Source organism: Anolis carolinensis, chromosome 4, assembly GCF_035594765.1.
Source record: "Anolis carolinensis isolate JA03-04 chromosome 4, rAnoCar3.1.pri, whole genome shotgun sequence".
Lineage (NCBI taxonomy): Eukaryota > Metazoa > Chordata > Lepidosauria > Squamata > Dactyloidae > Anolis > Anolis carolinensis.
The window spans coordinates 169,277,630-169,290,002 of NC_085844.1; the positions used below are offsets into that span (position 1 = coordinate 169,277,630).

At 39.5% G+C, this 12,373-nt stretch overlaps 1 protein-coding gene across 2 annotated transcripts in view; it reads right to left on the minus strand.

Moving 5' to 3' along the window:
- Positions 1-12,373, minus strand: part of cachd1 (cache domain containing 1) — a 175,100-nt gene that overhangs the window by 90,515 nt on the left and 72,212 nt on the right. For both annotated transcript variants that reach the window (XM_003220133.4, XM_008109317.3), the window contains exon 3: positions 7,501-7,649. In XM_003220133.4, coding sequence (XP_003220181.2) covers positions 7,501-7,649 — 149 coding nt within the window. The remainder of the gene's footprint in view (positions 1-7,500; positions 7,650-12,373) is intronic.

Sequence of the window (12,373 nt, forward strand, 5' to 3'; positions counted from 1 at the left end):
CCCTTAAAAAAAGAATTTAGGGTCATACAGTGAAAAAATAAATTCATAGGTTGAAAAGAGACCTAATGGCATTCACAGATAAAAGATGACTGCTGGCTTAGATGCAGATACTGGGAAAAGAATTACTACAGCACTGAGAATCTCTCGGCCAACAGGGCCACTGACATGCTGGCTGGTGGATCCTTATAAGATGAAACTGCTTAGAGGACTTTAAAGGTGGACTAGATAATTTATACAATCAGCCATCACAGTTAAATATATTTTCCAGGTCCAAAGGCAGTGTACTACTTGGGGAATTGCAACTGGATTTATGACCTGAGTTTCCCAAAAGCTTTGGAAACAGGATGCTGGAAGAGATTATCCATTGGCCAGTATCCAACACAGGTCTACTTCGGTCCTCATATGCCTATTAAAGTTTAAATCTGAATCCAATAACCTTCACATAAGTACAGACTAACCATTCATTAGCTGATTTCATGGGTCTAGTCTAGCTGAGACTACCAATAGGATTTAAGTCCATCTCTGAAATAGACAAACCCTTTTAAAGTTGCAGCTGTGCTCAGAGAAACAAAATTATCCCATGGAAAGCACTCAAAGTAAAGGGAAAAATTGTGCTCATATCGTTAATAAACAAGATAGAAATAAGTGTAAATGGATTACACTAGCCAGACCAATGCTCATCTTGTTCACACCCTGTTTAAAAAACCCAGGGCTTATTAAACTTATTCCACTTGTGACCCCTTTCCACCTGGGAAATTTTTGTGTAACCCTAGAAATTTTTGTGTAACCCACACTTGGCCCCACCTCCGGCGCCCTGGCCCTGCCTCCTGCGCTGCGGGAGGCGTGGCTGCACGACGCGGGAGGTGTGACCGTCTGGCCCCGCCTCCTGCGGCGCCCGCCCGCAGCAGTGGGCGTCCTTCCAGGCCATGGCCTGGAAGGACTCCCGCCGCAGCTTGGCTGGGAAAGGGTGTCCGCCGCGGGAGGTGTGGCCAGCCCCGCTTCCCGCGGCGGGCACCCTGTCCCAGCCAGACTGTGGCGGGAGTCCAGTCCTTCCAGGCCGCAGCTGGACCTTCACCGCGGCCTGGAAGGACTGGATTCCCGCTGCAGAGTGCCTGGGACAGGGTGCGCGGGGTGGGAGGCGTGGCTAGCTCTGGCCCCGCCTCCCACCGCGCGCGCGCTCTGGCCCCGCCTCCCACGCCATGGGGGTGGGGTCAGGGCGCCCGCGCGCAGCGTGGGAGGCGGGGCCAGGTCTGACCATGTCTTCCGCGGCGCGGTGGGGGGGGGTGCAAAATTTTTTTTGCGTACCCCCGAAAATTTCCTCGGGCCGGTCCTGTATTGTCAGGACCCAGGCTGCAGAGCACCAATAACCATGCGCGGAGACCAGAATCTATCCAATATCTTTATTAAAGGAATATATAAAGTCAATAAAAACAAGTGAAGAATATAGTTCAGAAGTAGACCTTTCAGGAAAGGTCAAATTTAGTCCAGGAAAACAATGTCCAATATGTGATATTAGAGTCCAAAGTTATAATCCAATAACCGAAACACACACTTTGCCGAGCAAAGTGTGGGGAAATGACAAGGTCCTTTAGTCCAATGGAGCTTGACAACAAGGCTGGAAAACAAACTAGATTCTTGGCAAACAAGACTTGATACGAGGCAACAAGAAGCAAGAAGCAAGAACAAGGTCCGTGGCAAGGTCCGGGGAACAAGGCAGGCTTGGAACTAGAACAAGGTCCTGGAAACAAGGAACTGGAGTAGCGTAGTCCACACACGATCTCACTCCTGAAGCTGACGAATTGACTCCGCAAGGATTTCCTTGCGGTAAAACACCTATATAGGATCTTGTTTTCCCGCCAAGGAACACTTTCCCTGGGGAACAAGAAGTGAAACCCAAACTGTGTCCAGATGCATGACTCCTTAAGATTTCCCAAGGGAAACAGGTTTAATCATCTAATTGTCTGGCAGCGATTCTGGCACTTCGGCGATTCGCCTCCCTAGCGCCTCTATCTCTATTATAATTATCCTTACGAGAGAACGGGGGAGAATTCTGCCCAAGGCTTGTTTGGCTGACTTCTTGAGGGCAAACATCCTGCAGGTGCAGGGGCTCCGATTCTGGCTGAATCGGTGGGAAACCCAAGTTTTCCTCTTCGTCTGCCACAACAGTACTAGGAACGGGACTACATGGCCCATGAGACATCACATGTATACACACTGCATGTTGTTACTAACAGATTTGTGTAAATGGGTAGTCTATTAGAAACCTTTTAGGGTAAAGGTAAAGGTTTCCCTTTGACATTAAGTCTAGTCGTGTCTGACTCTGGGGGTTGGTGCTCATTTCTATTTATAAGCTGAAGAGCCGGTGTTGTCCGTAGATGCCTCCAAGATTATGTGGATGGCATACCTGTGTGGAGCGCCATTACCTTCCTGCTGGAATGGTATCTATCTGCATGTTTTCAAACTGCTAGGTTGTCAGAAGCTGGGGTTAACAGTGGGAGCTCACCCCACTCCCTAGATTTGAACCCCCGACCTTTTGGTCAGTAAGTTCAGCAGCTCAGTGGTGAACCCGCTGCATTACCCCGCTGCACCACTGGAGGCTCCCTGGACACCTTTTACTGTTACCAAATGTTTCATGACCCTAACACTGAGCTAACGGAAGCAACCTATTTGGGTCAGGACCCACAGTTTAAGAAGCACTAACCAACCATACCCCTATGGGACGCCCACTGGCTAGACATGAGGTCTATCATGGAAATTCAACAAAAGTGGGTTAGATGCATTTATATTATATCTGCAGCAAGAGATAATGAACCAGAAAAACTATAGAACTCTTTGCTTCCAGAAAGTAGGGTGGCAACATTATATACTCCAATACAAGCACATGTAGGATGGTTCACAGCAATTTCCCCTCCCCACACTGTTTTCTAAAACTGCTGTACAACATCATCCAAATGAAAAATTATAGAACCCAATAAGGTAGTACACATCCTTGTCATCAATTAATCCATCTAATTTCTGTTCCGAAGTAATTTTATACTATACAATTATTGTAGCAAATTCCATAGATTAACTAGGCACTGTATATTGGTTTATCTATCCTGGATCTCTTATTCAGCTTTATTGGATGACCACAGATTTTCTACATAGTACACATAATGTCATACATGATATACACTTAACTATATATTCTTTCCCTTTAAAAAATAACTCAAAATGTTTAGTTGTTTGATCTTAAACAACTACAGTAGGGTCTCATTTATTCAAGCTAAACAGGCCGGCAGAACCTTGGATAAGCGAATATCTTGGATAATAAGGATTAAAGCCTATTAAACATCAAATTAGGTTATGATTTTACAAATTAAGCACCAAAACATCATGTTATACAACAAATTTGATAGAAAAAGTAGTTCAATACGCAGTAATGTTATGTTGTAATTACTGTATTTATGAATTTAGCACCAAAATATCATGATATATTGAAAACATTGACTACAAAAATGCCTTGGATAATCCAGAACCTTGGATAAGCAGGTCTTGGATAAGTGAGACCCTACTGTATCTGTGTATATCAGTTATGCAATGGTAGAACTCTCAATTTTCAATTATGGCTTCTCATCGCAGAAATATTGTAAATTTTGTAGAATATAATCTCAAATAAGACAAAAGGCAAGATGAATCTGAAATGAGATTGTCACGTTGACGGTATCTGTCACTTTTGCTTTGTCTGGAGCAAATATAGCTCATTAAATGTTAATGTACAGTAAATAACTATGAAATGTGACAAGAGTTTTGGCAGAGCAATCAATCTGAGCCTAACATTTAAGACAGAACCCCAGCTTTCATCTGTATCTCAACTCTCCTGAATTCTGCCAGTCATTTAGGCCCCTTCCACACAGCTGAATAAAATCCCACATTATCTGCTTTGAAATGGGATATATAGCAGTGTGGACTCAGATAACCTAGTTCAAAGCAGATATTGTGGGATCTTCTTTCTTGATATTCTGGGTTGTATGGCTGTGTGGAAGGACCTTTAGTTGTGAAGATTCTGACAGATGGGTTTCTCTCTCATCATGGCTAGTGATGATGCTGGCTAGAGGATTCAAAGAAACAAAGTCCACAACAGCAGGTTTTCAAAGCTCCAGTTGAGGCAAATTCTACAGTATTAGCTAGTATTACAGTTATGCTTGTTGGGGTTGGGGGCACAGGGCTCAGGTGAAAATAAAAAACCCCCACAAATTAAAGAATGCTATTTTTTTAACAGGAGAGAACACCTTTCTAGGAATCTCTAGGACCTCAGCCAGAATTGCACTAGAGGACCTAAAGAGAGAAGGAATTCTCATTAGGAATCTCTAGGTCCTCCAATGTGACCACATGGTCAATGTCACCTCTGGTGGAAACTAACAACAGAGTTGCACTGGAGGACCAAGAAATTCCTATACAGAACATATCAATCTAATCCACAAATCCCCTGTTGGTGCAATGGGTTAAACCCTTGTGTCGGCAGGACTGCTGATGGAAGGTCGGTGGTTTGAATCCGGGGAGCTGGTTGAGCTCCCATCTGTCAGCTCTAGCTCCCCATGCAGGGACATGAGAGAATCCTCCCACTTGATGATAAACATCAAACATCTGGGCGTCCCTTGGGCAACGTCCTTGCAAATGGCCAATTCTTTCACACCAGAAGCGACCTGCAGTTTCTCTAGTTGCTCCTGATACGAAAAAAAATCCACTAATAATCAAACCTGCAAATCTAGAGGGCTGACTATATTACTATTACTTGTAATGCTGCAGCGTCCAGTATTTTTTTATGAGACTTGGAGGGCAACCATTTAAAATATAAAGCTGCTTATTGCCAGACCAGATAACTTTGCATTGTCTCTTTAATTCAGCCTTTTTCAATTCATAGAGGTCCAATGTTTGCCAGGAATAACATCTAGAGGCCATGACATTGTGCTACCTGAACTTTTCAAGTGCAGGTTTCTAGTCACATATGCTCCGTATCTGGAGTTAATAAAATCTAGTAAATAATCCTTGCTTACAGACATCATCTAATATTTAGAAGCCTGCTTTTTCCTCATTCTGCCTAGTCTTCCTCTACATTGCACTTCTATATATCTTTAATCCTCAGTAGCACATTAGGACAATCTGCTTTGTGCCTATGAAAACCTTGATCTGCTTTGCTAGTACTGTATATTATATTATGGAGAACTTTGTGTGTTGTTGTCCCGCAAGTTTTTTAAAAAAAACTTAACTACTTAATGCAATGTTGTCTGGCAAGGCAGCAGTTTATGGCATGGAACTAATACTAGGATAATTCTTTTCGCCATCTTCAATAGGGCAGGGCAAAGTGCAGTCCGCAGACATCAGACGCTGCCCCCCTTCCCATAGTTCCCCATAGGGCCAGAGAAATAAGGAGGGAAAAGGGAGTTATGATATCTAGGACAGGTAGATTATGACACAGTGAGACTAGGAATCCTAAACTCACTCCATAAAACACCTATATCAAAGCCACTTCTGGTTTCTTTCTATTTCCCCTTCTAAAAACTTTACAGATTTTTTTTTTGCCTAGTGTTGCATGTTAGATATTTTTTACTGGAACTGAATACAACTCCTCTTCTTTTTTTAATTCTAGTTTTTTGGGCCAATTTCAGTATTTGTGAGAGAGAGCGTTGATACTCAAACTGCTGCTCTTCACATTTCTACTGAGTTGGATCCCAGTGTATGGTACCCAATGTTGTGCATTTTCAACACAAAACTTCTGTATATTCAGAAATAAATGCATAGCCATTTCAATGCTTCCAGTATATCCTGTATGGTCACAGCTCCTATAAGGAACAGACACGGCTGTTTCTAGGTTATCTTAAAATAGGCTGGAAAAGGTGAGATTGGTAAAGGAAGAAATGCATACTGGTCTTCTCAAAACCACACCATAAAAATAATTCCATTTGAAAATAAAAGCAACTCAAAGAAGGAACTTCTCACTAAATTTGTACCCATGCTTCAACAATGGCTTGATCAGTGTAAATCAGAAACTCTTAAGCTATTAAACAGAGGTATTTTTACAGGACCATATAAAAATCATCTGGGCAATTTGGCAGGTATTCATTCAAACATCTGACAATTATTTACAATATATAATTGCAATGAGGGGCATACAAATTCCATTGTTTTAATTTTACATATTTATGAGCTATCTTTCCAGACCCAAGTCATTTTTCTTTCACAATGACAGAGATTAACTATAGACAGTGTTTTGTGCAATTTCTCTGAATTTAATTACCATTCTCATATAGCACATTTTCATACCATTTACAAAATTTTCCATAGGTTAATTATCTTGATCAGCCAATCAAGAGACAGCACGAAAACAGACAGCTTCTGAAACTGTTCTTTCATATATTTAAATTGGTTTTAAAACTTTTGCACTTTTAATTTCCCTACTTATAATATTCTTACAGAAATCTTTCACAGCACATTAATCAAACTTCATGACATTAAACCAGTGGTTTCCAACCTTCAGTCCTCCAGGGGTTTTGGACTGCAGCTCTCAGAATTCCTAAAAGCTGGTAACCTGGCTGGGATTTCTATGAGTTGAAGACGAAAACAACTGGAGGATCAAAGGTTAAGAACCACTGCATTAAACCCAACAAAACCAATTACATCCCCATGCGAAAATAGCTAAGCTTTCATATAATTCCTATATATGCTCTTCATAACAAACACATATTCATACTTTTCCACAAACAGAGAAAGACTTGATAAGGCATATTAATCTAGGGAAATTTGAAGTATAAATTTAGAGTGAAACACCATATTTCCAAAATCTACACAAAATCAAAATTTACTATAAGTAGTCTGTTATTCCAAATACGTGTAAAAGCCTTTCTCATTCAAAGTCATATCAAGTTGAGCAGTGCATATCAATATAATATCCTCAGTGATATTAGATCACCCCCTCTATCCTGACCTTAAAAAAGAAAGTAAAAACGTGGCTACGGGATCAAGTCTTCAGATAGGAACTGTAGTACAATAAACGGATATGGAATATATGCAAAGACAACTGAAATGGCTCCAGATTATGATCTTGGACTGTGTGGTTTTAATAACTGGTGTAATGTTTAGATATTTTAAGTCTTTTGGTTTTAATGTAAATGTTTATTTTAATTGTATGTTGTTTTTATGGCATTTAATTGTTGCCTATGTGTAAGGCTGCTTTGAGTTCCCCTCGGGGTGAAAAGGGCAAGGTATAAATTTTTAAAATTTTTATACTGTATTTAATAGTTTTAATTGATTTTATGTACTATGTGATTTTGATTTTGTGTAGGCATCGAATTACTGCCATTGTTATAAGCCGCCCTGAGTCCCTCCAGGTGAGAAGTGCAGGATATAAATGTTGGAAATAAATAAATAAATAAATAAGGCAAATAAATAAATATTTCAACTTTGAAAACAACTTGAAGACACACAAGAACAAGAAGGCAACAGCTATTAGGGAATACTTACTCCATCATAGATGGCGGAATGGTGCAGCAGTCTTGAATTGCGGTCAAAGGTGATGTCAAATGAGCAGTGTATGATGCTTCAACTACATGCTTGTTTCGATTTACCACATCCAAGTAACGGTTAAACTTTTCCCGAATTTTTTTTGCTAGCTAGAAATATAAAGAAAAAATACATTGAGATCTGCTTTTCAGTTTCTGCATTCTACATTCACTATGTGAGCCATAATAAATAAATGGCCAAAATATCAAAGAAAGTCCATAAACTCATAATTCAGTACAAACAGTATGTTATTTCAAACTCTTCTACAAGCCTTTCTCATTCAAAGTCATGTCAAGTTGAGCTTTGCATAATAGGCTTTTAACTCTGAAAACAACATGAAATCACACAAGAAAGTGTTTTCTTTATTTCTCCATTATGTACATGTAGCCTTAATGAATAAAAGACATCACAGATATCACACTCAACTACTGGAATGATTACATCAGCGTTGCCACCGAAAAATCCTGCAAATCTCTTGGGAAGACAGGCGGACAAATGTCAGTGTGCTGGAAGAAGTAAAGACCACCAGCACTGAAGCGATGCTCCTACGCCATCAACTCCACTGGACTGGTCATGTTGTCCGAATGCCTGATCACCGTCTTCCAAAGCAGTTACTATACTCCCAACTCAAGAACGGGAAATATAATCTTGGTGGACAGGAAAAGAGATTTAAAGATGGGCTCAAAGCCAACCTTAAAAACTGTGGCATAGACACTGAGAACTGGGAAGCCCTGGCCCTTGAGCGCTCTAATTGGAGTTCAGCTGTTACCAACAGTGCTGCAGAATTCAAAGAGGCACGAATTGAGAGCTTAAGGGAGAAACGTGTCAAGAGGAAGGCGTGTCAAGCCAACCCTGACCGTAAGCGCCTTCCGTCTGGAAACCGATGTCTTCACTGCAGAAGAAGATGCGAGTCAAGAATAGATCTCCACAGCCACCTACGCATCCACCGCCAAGACACTACACCTGGAGGACCATCATCCTCGAACTACGAGGGATCACCTAAGCAAGTAAGTAAGTAACCTTAACAAATAAAAGACATTTGGGCACATTTGTCAGATGGAGGGTGTATAAAAGGAATGCAACACCTTGAGGACACATACTATATTTTATACTTTTTTTTCAGTATTCAGTTGTAAAGAACTATGTGCACGTTTAGGCCAGATCTCCCATCTGGAGCCATATAAACTTCAATCTTAGACACGTCTCAGTAGAACTTAAGAAAAAGTTCTACTGAAAGCATATTTTTGTTGCAATGAAAGTAGAAGTGAGGGGCTTATATGCCTTGCCTTGCTTGGATTGCGCTCTCAAAAGCCTTTAGGGAGCACAATACGGTCTTAAAACAAACCCAATGCATCTTGTTCAGAGCAAAACTTTATCATGGCACCAAATTTAACAACAGAGTGCCAGGGACCCTCATTGCTTTTAGAACTCAACTCCTGAGGGTATCTAATTATGGTCAGTCCATTTCAACAAGGCAAGTCCTTTCCTTTGGGTGCTTCTGTTAGTACATTCTGTTTTCCACCCAACTATGAACTAGCAAGATCCTCTTGTCTCTTTGTCTCTCCCTCCATTCCTCTGTGTGTGTGTATGTGTGTGTGAGTGTGAGTGTGTGGTGTGTGTAGGTTGTCTGTCCTGGCCAAATATTATCTAACTCCCTCACTGCATTACTACCCAAGCCCTAAAAGCATTTAATTATGCTCAGTCCATTTCAAAGTCCTCCTCAAAATTCTTCCAAGAAACTTCCTACAACTCACAGCCCAAATGAAGAAAGAGAATAATCTTTTAACAATTTACAGCTCACCACAAAATGTTCAAAATCACAGTTTAATGCATTCTGCCTTCAGAGACATATAAAGTTCTTTAATTAGTCATGTCTAACTGGCTGGTTTTCAACACTCCCCAATCATCAGTCCCTTACTCACTCACATATAACATCTACCTCAAGGAACAACCAGAAAACACAGCTCAATTTGTGTACTGAAATATGTAATTGGTCTATTCATTAGACTCTGAACTGACAAATGTCCTTCCTAACTATTAATAACAGGCCATTTCATCATGATTTAGCTTCTCACGTGAATAATGAGGCCAACACCGATAGGAGTAGGGACTTTGTGTCAATTGTTTCCATCAAATAGTACAGCTCAATTACAGGTTTCCAAGGAACATAGTTTTAGCAGAATGTTGTTCAAATGAAATGACTTGAAGAGGTATACTTCATTAGTATTGTAGAATGATTTATTATTAACACACTAGAGGGCATCTAATTGTCACAACTAAGCTGTGAATCCAATACCATTTAATAGTTTTCACTTATTATGATATAACTGAATAGGTTGGCTGTTCTTCCCCATGCAATGCAATACTAAAATATATTCTTTCAGTACAGAAATAGAAAAATAAAATAGCTTGTTCACGTACCTGCTAAATAGTTATATATACATAAGATTTCTAAAATAAAACTGTTACAAAACGTGCTTAAAGGTGTTTTGCTCTATATGGATAAATGCAAACATGATCTACTAATATACAGTGTTCCCTCACTACTTCTCAGTTCACTTTTCATGGATTCGCTATTTCACGGTTTTTCAATAAACTCTAAAAGACTATTATGAATCATAAAAATTACAATTTACAGCCTAAGGAAGGGAGGAAGGAGAAGCCAAAGGGAGAGAAAAGGAGCCCAAGTGGCAATGGGAGGAAAGGGAGGCGATTTATCAACACACAATTTGTTGATAAAAACTTAAAATAGCGTATAACTACTAAAATAATGTATAAATATTAAAATAAATATAGTGTCCCTACTTTGCAGATTTTCATTTATTGCAGGTGGTCCTTTGAACCTAACCCCCGCAATAAGTGAGGGAACATTGTATATTGTCAATGTGTATTTCTTAACACATACATTTCTTAGCATTAGTAATTCATACAGAAGCTTAGTGGATGTTATACTAATCTGCAATAGTTTGATTTACACAACAAAATATCGTATTTCATCGCATAATAGTCATATGCGATAGTCATAATAGTCAATAGCCATTTTCTGGGATGGATGGACTATTATGCAATGAAATACTGGTAATTTAAATCATAGTTTAGTTTGATATCAAATAATCCATGTGATCCTGGAGAATGTACTTTCCCCTTCCTATCTCCAATGCTGATTTATATTCTTGATCAGAGTTTTTGCTTTCCTCTCAACCAACAAACAGGTTAATTATGACTTGCTTGCAGTATTACAATACAAATATGGTTATTCAAACAAGAGTTCTGAAATTTGTGACTAGAGCTTTGAACCCCTCACTATGCACCTTCATAATGTTAATGCTAGGGATTAGAAAAGTTCTTTTCACTTCACTTCTACTTCTTTTATACCAAAAGAGTAATTTATATGAAAAAATGCTGCTCAGAAGGCTGGTAACTCTTGCAACAGAACTGGAAGGTTACTGCCGTTTCCCCCTTCCAAGGACCTATCACCAACCACATGATAAAATATTAGTTTTAGTTCTATGGGATTTTGTTTACAATGAAGAAGAAAATACAAAATAGTGGTTGAAAAACAGAATGAGAACTATATAGAAAAACCATACAGTGTGACTACTATGCACACACTCCTGTTTGCATATTATTTGTGCCCACATGTAAAAGCATTTAAAATGCTACTACTCCTATTTTCAATATTTCATCATAACATCGGCGAATCTCTATTTCTCCAGAGACAGCTTACTCGTTTGCATATACCCCTTGAGCTTTAAATGCTCTTTTTAACTGCTAAACTCTCACTGATATTTCCTCCCTCTCCAAACTCTGTGTCCCTTCACCGGTGCAGCAAGAATAATATATTTTATTAATGCCAGTGATACAATTTTAATGTTTTGAAACTGTATTCAAAATATGCTTCAATTAAGGCAACATGTACAATTTGGTGCATGTACAATTTGATATAACAAATGGCCCACTTCCAAGAAGAACACATAGAATTTTAGTGTCTCGGTGCAGCAATCTTATGAGAATTGCAAAGAATTTAACAGGACTATATCATGTAAAACAACACATGGCTACGGAAGTAGTTTAACAAATCTTTCCTATCTATGGTCACTCATTGCTTCCCATGTGGCCTGATAATCACTAGCTATTGTCTCATATAATTCAAACTAGGCTGTTTGCTACATCTACAGTGATTTTATCATATCCTCTGCAGAAACTATTTTGTATGTTCCATTGCCAAGCTGTATTCGATATCATCTCTTCAACTTATAGCTGGATTTAGGAGGCAAGCTCATCCCCTATCTGATGACAGGTTGAATTACAAACAGGAGATCTATAGGAATGCCTGCTATCTATCAGCTGTTTCTTTCCATATGATACAATGCTAACACCTTCCTTAGAGCTACAGTTAAGCCTGCAAACGTGATTTGTTTACACAGCGGTGACACTTCCTGACCCTTTTCACAAGCAAACTTATTCAGGTTGCTGCATGTACAATTTGAGGAACTACTTCTGTAATGGATATCAAAGAGGGTGACCCTATCAGTTATCGCTGCTGGCATATCCTAGCAAATCTTCAACAAACAGATGAACTTGTGTATTTTTTTTTTAAAAAAACTGAGTTGCATATTTTAACAATGCCCTGCAGAATTGCTTCGTACTAAGGAGACATAATCCAGCCTGCAGTATAAATCAAGTGAAGGCCACCTGAAACTATGTGAATGTATGATACCAGACTGTCCAAAGCAGCAATTCAGAAAGACAACTCCATTATTCTATACACTTCAAATAAGGAAACTCAGCTCAATTTTAACTTCAAAAGGTACCAGGGCAATAATCGGATAGA